Below are 17,204 nucleotides of genomic sequence, written 5' to 3'. Positions count from 1 at the left end.
ACTAAAGTCACTATATGGTTTACGACAATCTAGTCGTATGTGGTATGACAAACTTTCTCATCTTTTGCTATCTCATGGATATCAACAGACCTCATCTGATTATAGTCTATTTGTTAAATTCATTGGTGATCAAATTTCTATCCTTTTAGTCTATGTTGACGACATTGTTCTCACTGGCAATTTCATTTCTAAACTTGCTGACATTAAGTCTATTTCGCACCAACACTTCCAAATTAAATACTTTGGCCCATTAAAATATTTTTTGGGTATTGAGGTTGCTCAATCAGTGAAGGGAATTTGCTTATCTTAGAGAAAATATTATCTTAATATTTTGGAGGATTCTGGTTTATTAGGTGCTAAACCTGCCTCTGTTCCAATGGATAGTACCACAAGATTATATCAAGACAAAAGTCCCCTGCTATCTGACCCTTTTGTATATCGTCGTTTGGTTGGCCGTCTTATCTATCTCACCATTACTCGACCGGACATCATGTATGCCACTGAACAATTAAGTCAATTCATGGCATCTCTTACTGAATCTCATCTTCAAGCTGCCAAGCATGTGTTACGATATCTGAAAACTAGTCCCTGAAAAGGACTTTTTTTCCCAAGGGAATCAGAAATTCAGCTTCTCGGGTTTAGTGACTCTGATTGGGCCGGATGTCTTGACACTCGACGATCTTTAACAGGTTATTGTTTCTTTTTAGGCAGTTCTTTAGTCTCTTGGAAAACCAAGAAACAAACCACTGTTGCCCGCTCATCCACGGAAGCAGAATATCATGCACTTGCCAACACAACTTGTGAACTTCAATGGATACTAAGTGTTACAATTTTTACACATCTCTCCTATCCGCTCGCCAGTTTTATATTGTGATAATCAGAGTGCTCTTCATATTGCTGCTAACCCGGTTTTTCATGAACAGACCAAACATTTAGAGGTTGATTGTCACTTGGTTCGACAAAAAGAGTGATGAAACTTCTCCCAATTCCCTCTTCTAGGTAACTAGCTGACATCTTCACCAAGCCTTTGTCTTCTCAACCCTTCCATCTTAATTTGAATAAGCTTAGTGTTCTTGACATCTTTCATCTCCAGTTTGCGGGGGCGTATTAAACCACTCTTCCACCTTAGCCCATGACAACAATAAAGATGTCTCACGACCCACAAATTCAGCCCAACAGAATACACAAATTCAATTATAATTTTAGTCTTTATCTTATCTTATCTTTATCTTTATCTTATCTTTATTTGTTTTTATCTTTCATAGGCCAATGCTTTATATATACTTAGTTTTACCTTCATAGTTTACAATTTTCAATCAATCAACAATCAATAAAATTTCTTCATCTTTTCTTTTCTTTCATTATTCTTTCACAATTTTATTATCTTTGCTTACTCTTTATGTACTCTTTCCATTTTATTAATCCACATAACATTTTTATAAAAATGAAAAATATATATGCTGATGGCTGCATGCATGTTTGGTGCATCGATGGCCAACATTTTTTTTCTCTACAAGCGCTAAAAAGTCAAAATAAAAGCACTAGAGAGCCACTTGTGTTTCATGGTTCTCTACCATTACAACATTTTCGCCATGATCATAGACACCATTTTAGTTTCTCGTTAATCTCTCTACACATAGTATTTTCTTGTGTTGCACTACAACATTAGTTACTTGTTAATTTATCTCTCGAGAAAACATAATATAATTTCCCATATAGAATAATAATGTCTCTAACAATCAAACTACATCTAACATCCCAACTCAACAACCTCAGACACAAGAGCAAACACAATCTTGCCAAATCTATTTACAACGTTAACCCATTGATCACTATCAAGAAGTGCAAGGTGAAGCAAAGAATAAAGTGCAATAATAGTAATAAGAATATGATAAAGAGCTCATTGATAGATCCTGATGCAGGCACATTGGTGGATCTGATAGTGCCGGAGAGCCAAAGAGATTCGAAGATGGCAGAGGTAGAGTCGATGGCGAAGGTGAATCTCACCAGATATGATGTGGAGTGGGTGCATGTGATAAGTGAAGGGTGGGCTAGCCCATTGAGAGGGTTCATGAGGGAGAGTGAGTACCTTCAGAGTTTGCATTTTAATTGTTTGAGGATGGAAGATGGCTCTGTTGTGAATATGCCCCTTCTGATTGTGTTGGCAATTGACGATGAAACAAAAGGGAGAATTGGCTAATCTTTGCATTTTGCTTTGGTTGGGCCTCTTGGAGATTGTGTTGCTATTCTTCAAAGGTTAGTCTTCCTTTTTCACCAAATTAAATTAAACCCTTCTTGTTTCTAGGTTAGTTTATTGTTCAATACTTGAATTGTTATGAACATTTATTTTAACGATGAGAACTCTGCGTATCTTGTATCGTATCTCGTGTTCTGTATCAATGCAACATTTTTTGCTTGTGAACTTTTCCGTAGAACTCAGCGGAGACATTAGGTTTACACGCAAGGGAATTAGGGATACTTGGAGATTGAAGTTTCAACCATGAGTAGAGTTTTATAGCGCAACTGCCACATCAAAAAGAGAAATACAGAGTCAGTTAGTAATTTAGAGAAATTGTGGGAAACGCACAATGGGAAGGAGAAGCAAACCTAGGAGGTGCAGCAGCGGTGATATAGGGTGCAACCGCCATGTTAGCTTTTTGAGGTTACGAAGAGATAGGGGAGGGGGAACGCACTATTTGAGCTTGAAGAAAACTTCAACCAGATACAATACTCGCTCAGCTCTGAAGATGAACTTCAACAACAATGCCCTTTTGATCCTCCCTGGAATCAGAACCTCCTTCTTTTATTTATTTATTAGCAATGTTACCCAAGGTTGCGAGAACTGAACCGGTCAATGAATCGGTGGAGTGACTGGTTCAATGGTTTAATAGTTCAATTGGGGTTCAATCGGAGTTCAACCGATTTAATTAAATATAAAATAAAATTATTAAAAATTTAATACATAATTTGAAATATTTAAATTCAATGAATTGTAAGCTAATAAAATTCAAAATTTTATAATTTCACATAATGAATTATCTATAATTTACCATTAAAAGTTCCAAATAACTTCAAACATCAAAATTTATAACTAAAAATAAAATCCAAATACGCATAAGTAAACTAACATGAAAAATGGATACTAATAAACTATTAAAGACATAATTGTAACCAAGTTATAATGTTCAATTCTAATTCCAAGATATAAGTCAGTAACAACGAGTTATAACGAGTAGGTCAAATATAGTTTGTCGTGTTCATAGAACTTTTTTAGTTGGATTTCTATAAATGATTTAAAAGATAAAGAAAGATATAATGCATCGGCCCAAGAGCCCATGAACCATAAGTCCATAAAACAATGGAAAAACACTTACTTTATTTAGCAGCATAAAGCACATCAACTGCCCTTTTCTCACAAACCACTAAACCAAACGTTTTTTGGTCAATTGTTCAGTAGTTTTCTTGGGTCCAATCTTTTTGTTTTTGATTTGGTCGATTATGATCTCTGTCCGAACCAAACTGATGAATAGTCACGCTTAAATTAGTTCGACTGGTCAATCTGATTCGATTTTCAAACATTGCTGCCAAAGTATATGGCACCCACAAAAACGGTTATAACATTGCATGTTAAAATATGATATAAAAATACAACTATACAATAGTAATAACTAAACACTAAAGATACTACTTACATCGGTTGATCATAACATATCCAACCTCACCCTCGTCTGCACAAACCTAACCTCTCTCATATGATAGGATGGAGAAAATCCTCACCACCTACAATGCAATCATTTTACCATTATCAACGAAATAAATAAACCTAAATTAATGCACTAAACGATATAATTTTATCAAAATAACTTCGTTAGGTTACCAACAAGAGGTGCCACTAACTTTAGCCAACTCCTATTTGGACTACATCCCAAGACGCATGAAGAAAATAAAAATAAGGGATTGTGAACATTTTTTTTAGTAATTGGATGTTTTATTCTGTAAATATTGGACATTTTTTATTTGTTAGGATTTGTGAGTTGGAATTTTATTCTTAAGCGGTTGTGGTTGTTTCTTTTTTTATAATTGGATATTTCTTTATTTGTAAGAGAAACATCTGCATTCCAAATCCCAATACATTTTCTACTAAGGGACGAAAAAAATTTGACAACATACAAAAAAAATCCAAATTATATAAAAAAATAAAATTACATGAAAAAAGCATCCAAATCACATTGAACTCATTCTCTTGGGTTGTGGATATTTCTTTCTTTGTAATTGGATGTTTTTTTGTAATTGGATGTTTCTTTTATCTAAACGCTAATACATTTCCTACTAAGGGATGAAAAAACATCCACAATATACAAAAAATACAAATTATATCGAAAAAATTCAAATTTCAAGAAAAAATTCCAAATTACATCGAAAAAAATTCAAATCCCATTAAATTCATTCTCATGGGTTGTGAATGTTTCTTTATTTGTAATTGAATATTTTTTGTAATTGGATGTTTCTTTCTTTGTAAAAGAAACATCCGCATTCTAAACCACAATACATTTCCTACTAAGGGACGAAAAAATATTCACAATATACCAAAAAAAATATCCAAATTATATCGAAAAAATATCCAAATTATATGGGAAGGATGGCGACGCGCTGTAGCGCAATGGAGGAGTGCTAGCGAGGGCAGGGGAGCGACGCCATGGGTGACGGAAGAAGTGCGACGTGATGGCAGGGGCGCAAGACGATGGGCGACAGCGGCGCGATAGAGGGCGGGAAGCAAACGTCAACGGTGACAGACGTCAACGACGCCATGGTTGGGAGGAAGAGTGATTGAAAGAGGATGAGAGATCGTATAGTGAGTGATATAAGGCTTGCGATTGTACGACACAGATATGTAGAGAGTGCAAAAACCTAATTTTTTTAATTTCAAAATTAGATTTACAGGGGAGTTGGCTGAGTTTTCTTATAGGGGAGTTGACCCCGTATACTTTTCCTTATAAAAAGTATTACCTAAAAGCCAATGACCAATCAAATGTACTGTAAGGTCTCAATGTCGGAAAACACCAAAAAGTCTATGAATGGAGTAGTATCAAAAGACCTATTAGCTAAATAACGTTTAGGTTAGTGACGCGACACATGCAACGGTATTACAGTACAACCATGCCAACATGGTAAAGGACCAACTATACTTTCTCAACTTATCCAGATTGGTAACAGAGGGCAACCATCGAATGTGAACTCAAGTCCCGAGCTTATTTATAAACAGTTGGGTCGATAAATGCATAATAATGTATGCCAAAGCATAAATCTTTACAGTATTCTCATTGGTATCAGTTGGAGAATCCAAAATCTCCCTTGAAACTAGGTATCAGTGATAGTGTACTTCATAATATACTTGTCAAACGGAAGCTCACCAAATGACCAAATAACTCCTACATCAAATCTATGCAGACTTCACCTCGGGCATAAATTGCTCAAAATCTTAAAGACAGTTACTCACAACCTCACCATCTATTGAAAGATCAAACTAATAATCAACATTCTACAACATAATCGTACACTCCCCAAATGACATATGAAGAATGTGCTTCTTTGGATGACATCACTTTATAAATGCACTAATAAGGATCTCATCGAACTTTACTTATGAAACTTGGCAAGATGGTACAACCTAACAAGTTAAAATTAAGGGATGATACGATCATGTAATGGCATCTTCTACTGCCTCATCATATTAATGATACAATGGTTCGGCCAGAAAAAAAATCACACAAAATGCATGGATATATTTAGATCATGTTCAATCAAAGCTCAACCCAAACTAATAGCACGTTCGGATTAATTTTTTAAGACCAATCTCACATGCTTCAAATATACAACTAATCGATTCTTAAACACAATGTATCACAACCAAATTTCTAACATCGAACAATCACCTATATGCCGCTCTATGAATCTGACATGAGCTATAAGACAAGTCTACAATTATCAACATGTTACCATCTAACATGATATAACAATATAATTAAAAAAATTAATAAATAGTAACACATGAGAAATTCACACTAAAGATATCTATTATACTCAAACCACTATAGAAAATAATTAAAAATATTAAAATTACTAACCCCTTGATTTATGACACCTACCGTATGGGCAATTCTATTTATCTGGTATAGTTGATCCAGATAATCCCATCACTCTTTGTTGCGTGTTGCAGTGAATCCCGATGTGACATCTCTTGGCAGTGTTTGAGGATGCTAAATCGTAACTTTAGATAATGTTTTAATCATCTACCTCTTCTATTAAAACGACTTCACACCAGATTTATATAGCATCCCGCTTCACACTAATTCGTGGGATTTCACCATGATTTAAGCAGCCTCCACATTAAATCATGGCCTTTCACCATGATTTATCCACACTGCATAAATACCACAATTTACCTCCCTGCGCTTATGGTAAATCGCTGTGTGTTTGCTATGTTTTATGTTAGTAGCTTTTCGCGCACGCAAATCTTTATATTCATCGTAATTTATTGCATTCTGTACCTAAAACAGGTTTAGATACCATGATTTAGCCTAGCTTTCCCATTGTAATTAATTGCTGGTTTTAGTAGATAGTGCTAGCGAGGGCAGGGGCGCAACGCCATGGGTGACGAAAGGAGTGCGACGTGATGGCAAGGACACAACACGATGGGTGACAACGGCGTGATATGGGGCGGGAGGCAAATGTCAACGGTGACAGACGTCAACGACTCCATGGATGGGAGGAAGAGTGATTGAGAGAGGATGAGAGATCTTATAGTGAGTGATTTTATGGCTTGCAATTGTACGACGCAGATATGGAGAGAGTGCAAAAACCTATTTTTTGAATTCCAAAATTAGATTTACAGGGGAGTTGGCTGAGTTGCCTTATAGGGAAGTTGACCCCATATACTTTTCCTTATCAAAAACATTACCTAGAAGCCAATGGCCAATCAAATGTACTGTAAGATCTCAATGTCAGAAAACACCAAAAAGTCTATTAATGGAGTAATATCAAAAGACCTATTAGCTAGATCACATTTAGGTTATTGACGGAAGATATGCAACGGTATTACAGGACAACCATGCCAACATGGCGAAGGACCAACTATACTTTCTCAACTTATCCAGATTGGTAACATAGGACAACCATCGAATGTGAACTCGAGTCCCGAGCTTATTTATGAACAGTTGGGTCGATAAATGCATCATAATGTGCCAAAGCATAAATCTTCACAGTATTCTCATTGGTATCAGTTGGAGAATCCAAAATCTCCCTTGAAACTAGGTATCCGTGATAGTGTACTTCATAATATACTTGTCAAGCGGAAGCTCACCAAATGACCAAATAACTCCTAAATCAAATCTATGTAGACTTCCCTTCGGGTATAAATTGCTCAAAATCTTAAAGACAGTTACTCACAACCTCACCATCTATTGAAAGATCAAACTGATAATCAACATTCTACAACGTGATCGTACACTCCCCAAATGACATATGAAGAATGTGCTTTTTTAGACGACACCACTTTATAAATGCACTTATAAGGACCTCATCGAACTTAAACCACTACTCATGAAACCTGGCAAGATGGTACAACCTAGCAAGTTAAAAATAAGGGATGATGTGATCATGTAATGGCATCTTCTACTGCCTCGTCATATTAATGATACAATGGCTCGACAACAAAAAAAAAATCACACAAAATGCATGCATATATTTAGGTAATGTTCAATCAAAGTTCAACCCAAACTAATAGCACGTTCGGATTAATTTTTTAAGACCAATCCCATATTCTTCAAGTATACAACTAATCGATTGTTAAACACAATGTATTACAACCAAATTTCTAACATCTAACAATCACCTATATGCCGCTCTATTAATCTGACACGAGCTATAAGACAAGCCTACAATTATCAACATGTTACCATCTAACATAATATAACAATATAATTAAAAAAAGAGTAAACTACCATTTGTACCCACGAAAGTTGAAAACGCTGACATATATACCCATAGAAAAAGGAAATTACCATTTGTACCCATGAAAAATGATTTTTACAAGCAAAATTATCCAAACCCTAAAAAATTATCTAAAAACTCCAAAATACCCTTATCATTACCACTGCTACCATCATTCCCCATCTCTCTCTTTGCATCACATGAACACTCTCCGATCTAACCTCCATTTCTCTGCCACAAACCACCTCATTGCCACTCCTTCATCACCATAACCTTCACCTTTGGAGGAATCAAAATCACCCTAGAGAGGAATTTGAAATGGATGACGATGGGTGAGAGTCAAAATTGGATCTTGGTTTCAACTGAATCTGAAGCTGTTTGAGGGAACAAAACATTGAAAAGGGTGTCATGGAGAAAGCTAATAGAAATAGGGCGAAAAAGAACACAGATCCAAGGTGAGAAGAAAGTGAGGAGAAAGGATCAAATCTGAACAATCAAACACAGAAGCCTCATGTATTTGGATTTACTTTTTCTGGGAGAAAAGAAAAATGGTGAAAGAGACAGAAAGAGAGAGAGATAGAGAGAGAGAGAGAGAGAGAGAGAGAGAGAGAGAGAAAGAGAGAGAGAGAGAGCTCACCGCGAATTTGGTTCGCAAAGGGGACCACGGTGGTGGCAGCTGGCGCGGTGGCCGGTCTGGGGCACTGGTTCGGTGATGAGGAGAAGGTAGCCCCGGTAGGTGAAGGTGGTCGGCGGTGAAAAGAGGAGAAAGGGCACTGCGGCTCTAGGGTTGCTAGCGGCAGCGAAGCAGGGGCGGGGTGGGTGCGAAGGTCCTCTGTTCGACAAGAGCGAGACAGGGAAGGAGAGAAGGATGGGTGGTCACTGACACTGACACTGAAGGTTGCAAGAACAGAAACAGAGGCAATTTGGGGTTAGTGGTGGTGGTGGTGGTGGTAAGGTGATGAGTAGATGAGGATTGTGGAGTGGTTAGTGGGGAGCGTACCAGTGCTTGTGGGTTGGGAAGATGGAGGTGTTGGCTTTATGGTGTACTTGCACCATGAAGGTGCTCTTCTTTTCCGGGGAAGCGGCAGCAAGTGTTGCTGTGACTGTGAGGATGAAAGAAAGGAGGGTGTGGCAAGGAGCCATTGGAGCAGCGGTGGGGACTGAGTGGGAAGTCATGGTGAGAGTGTATTAGAAAGGGAAAGAAGGGTGGTGGCTGGGTGAAGAAGGTTAGGGTTAGAAAGGGGTTTGAGTGAAGGAGGTGGTGTAGTGGTGAAGATAAGGGTTAAAGAGGTAATCTCTGATTCTTAAAAGCTCATTTGCTTCATTGCGGATGTCATCAGCCTTTCAAAATTTTCAAGGCGTTAGCATAAAGAGTAAAAGCAATCATATTCACACATCTGAGGAGTGATAATAACCTTAATCTCAGAAGAGATATCTACATACCTGACCTCGAGTAGCTCCCGCTGGAGATTGCAGAGCAACTCTGGAAAGAGGCATTGCAAAGCGGTTGCCCTTAACAATACAGCAGACCATCATCACAAAGTTAATAGATGTCGGAAACTATTTTCATAACCCATTAGACATCAACAAACACAAATACAAGCACATCATAACAAATTGCAGACAAGTAAACAATACAACATGAATGTGACAACACAATGGAATGGAACAGAAAGTGGAAGCTTAAGATGCAAATAAGGATGGACTTCACAGTATAAATTAGGAGACTTTGGAGAGAGATACTGCCACTCCCTTTTTGTGTGATTTTTCAAAATTATGTTCCATCCTCGCTATTTAATTTTCCATGGTGATGAGAGAAATTTTTCATTGTGAGGGTAATTTGGGAATAATATTCGTAGAGGATTGACATTATCAATTAGAGAGTAGATATTGGAGTGATAATATCCACTCCCTATCAATTACCATTCTTTTCTTTTTTACTGAATTTTTATAAAGAGCTGGAAGGAGGGAGATCGGGCCTTTCAATGTGATCCCAAGTCTGTATATAGTAGACTGCCCCCCTATTTAGATTCAAACTACAAAACTTTCCATCTGTTACCTTATAACAAATGTAACACAATTGACGTTACTAATAACAAATTGACACGTCCTATCAAGAATGCACTAGGCAGCACATAAGCAGCATAAGAAAATATTTCTTCCTTTTTTTTTCTTGTTAAATCGACTACTGAGTGATTTATTAATGCTCCAATTATTTCAAACGTCCCCTTATCTCAGGCATAATTTTTATTCATATTAATTGTGAAGAAACAACTGTAAGGTGCAACAATAAATCTTGCCAGTCATACAATGTCATGCATGATTACATGATGTTGGAAATCACTATAACCTCTGAATCAAATAGGGAACTTTCACAGTTTGTATTAACAGATAGTAATATAAGTCGATACCTTTTCTCCGGCTGCAAGAAGAAATGCTGCAAGATTATAGGCATAGCCAACACAATGGGTGGTTACAGGACTTTGCAAGCTCTGCATAGTGTCATAGATAGCCAAGCTTAATTGGTGTAAGCTGCACAAATAAAAACATGACTAAGCAACACAAAGGTGGGCACAAGAGAAATATTTAATTGACTAAACATCTAACACTAGAAGAAAACTTACATCTCCACCAGGACCATTGATGTACATATACATCCTCTTGGCGTTATCTATACTGTCAAGATACAGCATGGTTGCCAATACTTGGTTACTAAATTCTTCATCTATGTTTTATCCAATGAAGAGAACACGCTCTCGATACTGCATCCAATAACCCTTTACTTTTAGAAATGTTTTAAAGAGTGATGGAAATCATAAGAAAACTAGAGGTTCATGTGTAACGATCTATTTCTATGTGAGTATGTGACGCAATGTTAACCAGCATCTTTTAGATGCAGAAAAACATAATATTAATGATATATATTAAGATGTATTATTGACTTACAAGAGCATTCCACAAATCAACCCATTGCCAAGTTCCTTCACCAGGTGTCCTATAGGGGACTATAGGGGTCCCTATGGGCATCATTTGAATTTGTGCCCTTGCTGGTTTGTGATTAGCATACCTGAAAATATGCAAGATTTATACACCTTGTATCAGTCTCTTAATTAAAAGACGTGTTTGACATTAGTGAAAACTCTTCTAAGTATATCATTTTTATCTGACATAAACTATGCTTTATTTGTTAACTTCACTATCACTATGTCAAAGATTATCCACTATTGTGTAAAGCCGTAAAGACTAAAGAAGATTCTTCATAATTCAAATTTGTTAGAACTTACAAAAAGAATAATCCTTGTTATAATATATAACAGTAATCATGACAAACTCAATTGAAGTTAAAATTTACTCGCTAATCCAAACAACAATATCAAAGATATGATACAGCATAGCTTTCTGCAACAAGAAAATTTGCATTAGAGTGGACTGAACACATTATGCTGGAAAATTTGGCAATAAAAGGGATGTACCTACAAAGCATACAGTAGCAACATAACATAATAGACCAACCACAAAATTTAAGCATAAAGAGACAATTCACTATTGCGTTCAATCTTCAAATTTTGCAAAAAGACTGTTCCTTCATGGAATGTATCAGCTGAAAGTGCACAATTCTAGGCATATAACCAAGTATATGTTAATTGCACATATGAATACAGGTATAAGAAAAGCAATTCAAATATAAAACTATCACCATCCATGCCAAAGCTTATTTTTGCAAAGTTAAGCACATACCAAAAAATGGCACCAATTCAAAATCAGGCAAACTGCAGAAGCTAAAGAACAAAACTTTCTCCATAACAAAAACAGAAAAAAGGGGAAAAATCACAAATGTGGTCAGACAGTTACCCGCAATGCAGACTCTTGTGAACTTTTCCGTAGAACTTAGCGGAGACATTAGGTTTACACGCAAGGGAATTAGGGATACTTGGAGATTGAAGTTTCAACCCTGAGTAGAGTTTTGTGGCGCAACTGCCACATCAAAAAAAGAAAATACAGAGTCAGTTAGTAATTTAGAGAAATTGTGGGAAACGCACAATGGGAAGGAGAAGCAAACCTAGGAAATGCAGCAGCGGTGATATAGGGTGCAACCGCCATGTTAGCTTTTTGAGGTAACGAAGAGATAGGAGAGGGGGGAACGCACTATTTGAGCTTGAAGAAAACTTCAACCAGATACAACACTCGCTCAGCTCTAAAGATGAACTTCAACGACAACGCCCTTTTGATCCTCCCTGGAATCATAACCTCCTTCTTTTAATTATTTATTAGCAATGTTACCCAAGGTTGCGAGAACTGAACTGGTCAATAAACCGGTAGAGTAATTGGTTCAATGATTTAATAGTTCAATCGGGGTTCAACCGGAGTTCAACTGTAACACCCTACTATACTTAATCTTATGCTTAAGTCATAAGACTGAGATAGTAGGGTATTACGACCTCTAAGAATAGTAATATATATATAATAATAGAGAAAAGATACTTAACTAGGAGCCTTGAAAAATGGGTAAAACAAAAATCGCAAAACAAAAAGCGCAACGCTCAGGAAAGGATTACTTACGTGCTAAGAAACCTAATAGGAACATGATAAAGTTAAGCAAAAGAATAAAGGAAAGCCAAGGAAACAGCATAACTAGCCCCTGACTTAGCCTGCGAAGCTAAGGCTGGCCAGAGGATATATATATATATACATATGAACATACATAGGTATCCCCAAAATATACCAAAATAAACTCCTATCTCTCCCTCAACCTCTAAGAAGAGCAGCATACACAAGTTACTTGGAGAGTAAGCTAAACAAATATATACATATATACAACCAAAAAACCAAAATACACCCAAGGACTACTTCGCTTCCCAAGATCCAGACGTCTAGCGAGGAGCCTCTCGACCTGCATCTGAAAAACAACAATATAATATGGAATGAGAACCGGAGGTTCTTAGCATGGTAAAAGTGCCACGCGCATAAGAAATACGGTCCTGAGAATGCCATAGGCAATCCTAGAACTCCGTTATTCAATTATCCAACTTAAGTAGTAAACAGAAACCATAAACAGGGGTAGGTATTCTAAATCTGCCTAACTTACTCAAGTTCAAGCTTAACCTAACACCAAACCATTTCCTCCGTTTCCTCCATCCTTTCATCATTCAGAATGCAACAGAAACAAGCAACCAAACAAGTTCACGCACAAGTAATGATCAAATAGTACAAATAGCAAGTATAACAAATAGCGGGTAATATATATCAATTAAGCATACCCAAAAAATGCATAGCAATCAATACAAACAAATGCATATGATGCATGCCTGTCCTATGGCTGATGGGGCCCATCTGTCGGTTATCCAGCCAACCCGACAAGTCCGAAAACCCTAGACTGTCCCCCGTCGCGCATCCCCAAGAGTCTATGCATAGAGTTCACATTCAATCATCATATAATCACTCAATGGGACTATCCATACCGGGAATTTATACGTGCCCGGTCACCCTTACGACGTAGGGTTAACAGAGTATCGAGAATCAACCTGGAACACGTGGTGGCGAGCCACGGTTTTTACCCAGGGAAACTCGTATCTCAGATATCATCATTCATAAGCCATTTCATAATCATAATCATTATTTAATCATTCCTCAAGCCATGGTAGGTTAACTTCTTTTATCAACAACTTCCCTTTCACATTTTTCATCATCATTCCCTTATAATTCATTACGTTTACCCTTTCCGGGTCCTGACCAAACCATTTACCATCCTCTTCTCAACCTTTTTAATATCGATTAATCTTAAAATCAACCCAAATCTAACATTAAATCATTCACGTAACACGAAGATTAATCTTTGACTTCTCGGACCCATGACTATCACTAAGACATTCTCAACACTCTATTTTCTTTTCTATTTCTAATATAGCAAATGAAATCGGAATTGCATAAACTTTATGTCCAGGCGTTCATATTGAAATAATATTTCTAAAAAAAACTAAAGATCATAGTTTTCTAATTTCTCTAGTCTCAGGAATAAAGGAAAAACCGTGACTGCTCTGCAGTGCATAAAACCAGAAAAACAGCAGCAGCATGTGATATTCAAAATTTAATATAAAATCCAAGTTAAATCCAATGACTTTGAAAATTAATGTAGTTAAACTTTACTCATCCAGGTTTCTTTCTCAATTTTTTTATCAAACTCTTCTCATCCTTCTTAATATTGAATAATCTTAAAATCAACCCAACTCTAACATTCAATCAATCACATCACACGAGGATTGAACTTTAACTTCTCGAACTCATGACTATCACTAAGACATCCTCGACACTCTATTTTCTTTTCTGTTTCTAATATAGCAAATGAACTCGGAATTGCACAAACTTTATGTCCAGGCATTCATATTGAAATAAACTTTCTAAAAAAATAAATATCATAATTTTCTGATTTTTTTAGCCTCAGGAATAAAGGAAAAACCGTGACTGCTATGCAGTGCATAAAACCAGAAAAACAGCAGCAGCATGTGATATTCAAAATTCAATATAAAATCCAAGTTAAATCCAATGACTTTGAAAATTAATGTAGTTAAACTTTACTCATCCAGGTTTCTTTCTCAATTGGTTCTGAGTCAATACCATTTTTAATGAAAAAGTTACATTACCTGGAAGTTAAGTAAAAATGAGACAAAATCTATTTTAAAAACCAACAAGCTTAGTACCTTTCAATTGGAATAACTTTTATTACAAAACTCCAAATAAGCTAAATTTTGATTTGAGAACCCCTAGCTCATCCAAAACCAAGTGTGTCTTGGTTGCAACCCAATTTCTATTTAATTCTAAGAGTTACAAGCATTGGAAGTTGATGCATAGCTTGCTGAAATCTGTTTCTTTTCAGTTTTGACCACCAATATTCAAAAATTCACAGCTCCCAATCCTCAACTCTTAAAATTCTGAAATTTTAGATAAATAAAGCAAGTTAATCAAATTTTATAACAAAATTGGTTTTTCTCAAAAACTCAACTCGTAGAAGTCGCAGCAAGACAAACAAGTTGCTGCCCTGTTGATCTTTTCTGCTGCTGGACAGATTTAACAACATAACTTTAAAAATTTGCCATAAATTGTATATTTAACAAAAAGGTCCCAAATTTTCCAGTTTAGTTCCTTATATTCCCAAGTTTAGCCCAAACTTAGTCTCATGCAATTCCGATCATTACATAATTAGTTACAGCATATACAATACCACCACAACACAACTCTACATCCTTATTAACAAACACCAATTCTAATCCATCATAAATAAATATAAGAGCACACCATTAATAACTTTCACACCTCATAATTCTAATATATAAATTCACTAACAAATCTATTCTAACAACATTACAAGGCTAATCATTAAATACAACAAACAATCTAACTTATTCTATGGTTCCTCTAACCTAAGTTTTCACAACACCGTAAATATTAAACATGCGAAACTTAAACCATACCTTGGCCGATCACTTAATTCACCCAAGGCAGCCTCACAACTCAAAATTACAGCCCCTCCAAGCTCAATCAAACAGCCCCAAACCAAGCTTGATCACTAACAAGCCTCCAACAAGCATCAACATTCACATACACACTACCTAAACCACAATTAACACATCCAAACATAACAACTCAATACCCAAATTCCTAAATTCAGAAATTTCATTAGGGTTTAAGATCTCTTACCTTTACCCACTGATCCTTGGGCAATACCCACAAGAAATCAAGTCTAGTGGACCCCTAAAACATGAAAATCATCAAGGAATTGAGTTTCTCAAACCTTAAACCCGAAATTCATATACCAGCAGAAATGGAGCTAGGAAAAAGCGATTCACTTACTGTTTTATTTAAATAGAATTGAAGAACTCAACGAGCCCGACGCGTGGCCACAAACGGCTCGTCAATCGAAGCTCCGGATCAAAAGTTATCAAAGAAAGAAGATCAAGCTAGGTTTTGGAATTCATTCTCTTCTTCTCCATGCATTTACGCTGCTTCTGTTGTGTTCTAAGGCAGAAAATGAGCTTTAGCTCATTTATATACTGGGCTGGTTGGGCCCGCGGGCCTGGTTTAGGCCCGGTTCAACCGGCTCGGCCCATTCGGCTCAATTTTGGGCCAAATTTTTCGAAAGTGATATCAAAATTCTCGTTTTGCCGAGCTCTATCCTATTTTGATATTAGTTTTGCATATTTAATTTTCCTATTGAAAATTCGATTTATTGACTAATTATATACCGATTTTAGTGGGGTTTACATCCTACCCACCTAATTAGGAAATTTGTCCTCAAAATTCAGAGTGCGTTACCTGAATAGAGGTGTGGGTAGTCCTTCCGCATCTCTATCTCAAGCTCCTAGGTATATTCTTCAATACTAGCCCAACACCAAGCTACTTTCACTAAGAAAGTCTCTTTCCCGTGTAAACGCTTAATGCTGGTATCATCAATTCTAACGAGAGTTATTGGAAACGCCAGATCTTCTCTCACTTGAATTAATTCCGGCTTTAGGACATGACTAGGATCAAAATTGTATTTACGAAGCTGCGATACATGAAACACGTCATGCAGGTTCGAACAATGTGGTAGTAAAGCGATCCTATACGCCACTGGTCCGATGTGATAGGGATTTAGCTTTTTAGTTTTTTTTTTTTGATTGATCATCCGATTCTAGTTCATTGAAGTGATCTTCAGAAATAGGTATCCCCTTTCTTCCAACTTAAGAAGTTTTCTTCTTAGATCCACCTAACTCTTTTGTCGGCTTTCATAGTGAGAATTCTAACTTAGATTTGCGTAACTCTTCCTCTGTTGTTTCGGCTGTCAAATTCAGGAACTAAGACGTTTGACATTCCAGTTTTCGGTTAATTCAAAGGTGTTTAGCATACTGTGAAGTCTCACCTTCTCCCTGATGTATAGTCTCTTTGATATCCCCAATAAGTGGTTTACTCCGATGGGCAAAACGGGCCTGGTCGCTTGATCCACAGTTCCCTAACAGTATCACCTTTTGTCCTAGTCTTCGGTAACCTATTATGAAATCAATGGCTATTCCCTTTTATCTTTAATGTAGAACCTTCGACGGTTGTGGCATTTCGAACAGTTTCTAGTGGTCTTTCATTTCTTTCTCATACGTCAAACTTGTAATCACATAGATTTCCACCTCGTTCTTCATTTCTGTCTGCTCAAAATATCTTCTTTGATTTGTGGTAGGTTTTAGAAATCT

General features: G+C 36.7%; 1 protein-coding gene and 1 pseudogene across 6 annotated transcripts in view; both read right to left on the bottom strand.

The window, feature by feature from the left end:
* LOC107622550 (ATP-dependent Clp protease proteolytic subunit-related protein 2, chloroplastic) overlaps nucleotides 1-17,204 on the bottom strand; it is a 55,239-nt gene that overhangs the window by 31,890 nt on the left and 6,145 nt on the right. The window contains exon 1 of one of the 6 annotated variants that reach the window (XM_021115074.1): nucleotides 2,608-2,800. The exons of 4 other annotated variants lie outside the window; for them this stretch is intronic. In XM_021115074.1, coding sequence (XP_020970733.1) covers nucleotides 2,608-2,648 — 41 coding nt within the window. In that variant the 5' untranslated portion in view covers nucleotides 2,649-2,800. Of the gene's footprint in view, nucleotides 1-2,607; nucleotides 2,801-17,204 lie in introns of those variants that run through there. One more of the 6 variants, XM_021115076.1, reaches the window with a different exon arrangement.
* Nucleotides 9,223-16,132, bottom strand: LOC107620270 (annotated as a pseudogene).

The sequence above is a fragment of the Arachis ipaensis genome, chromosome B10 (assembly GCF_000816755.2).
Source record: "Arachis ipaensis cultivar K30076 chromosome B10, Araip1.1, whole genome shotgun sequence".
In the NCBI taxonomy this organism is placed as follows: domain Eukaryota; kingdom Viridiplantae; phylum Streptophyta; class Magnoliopsida; order Fabales; family Fabaceae; genus Arachis; species Arachis ipaensis.
The sequence above is the reverse complement of the archived record's forward strand: the minus strand, read 5'-3'. Positions and strand labels throughout refer to the sequence as shown.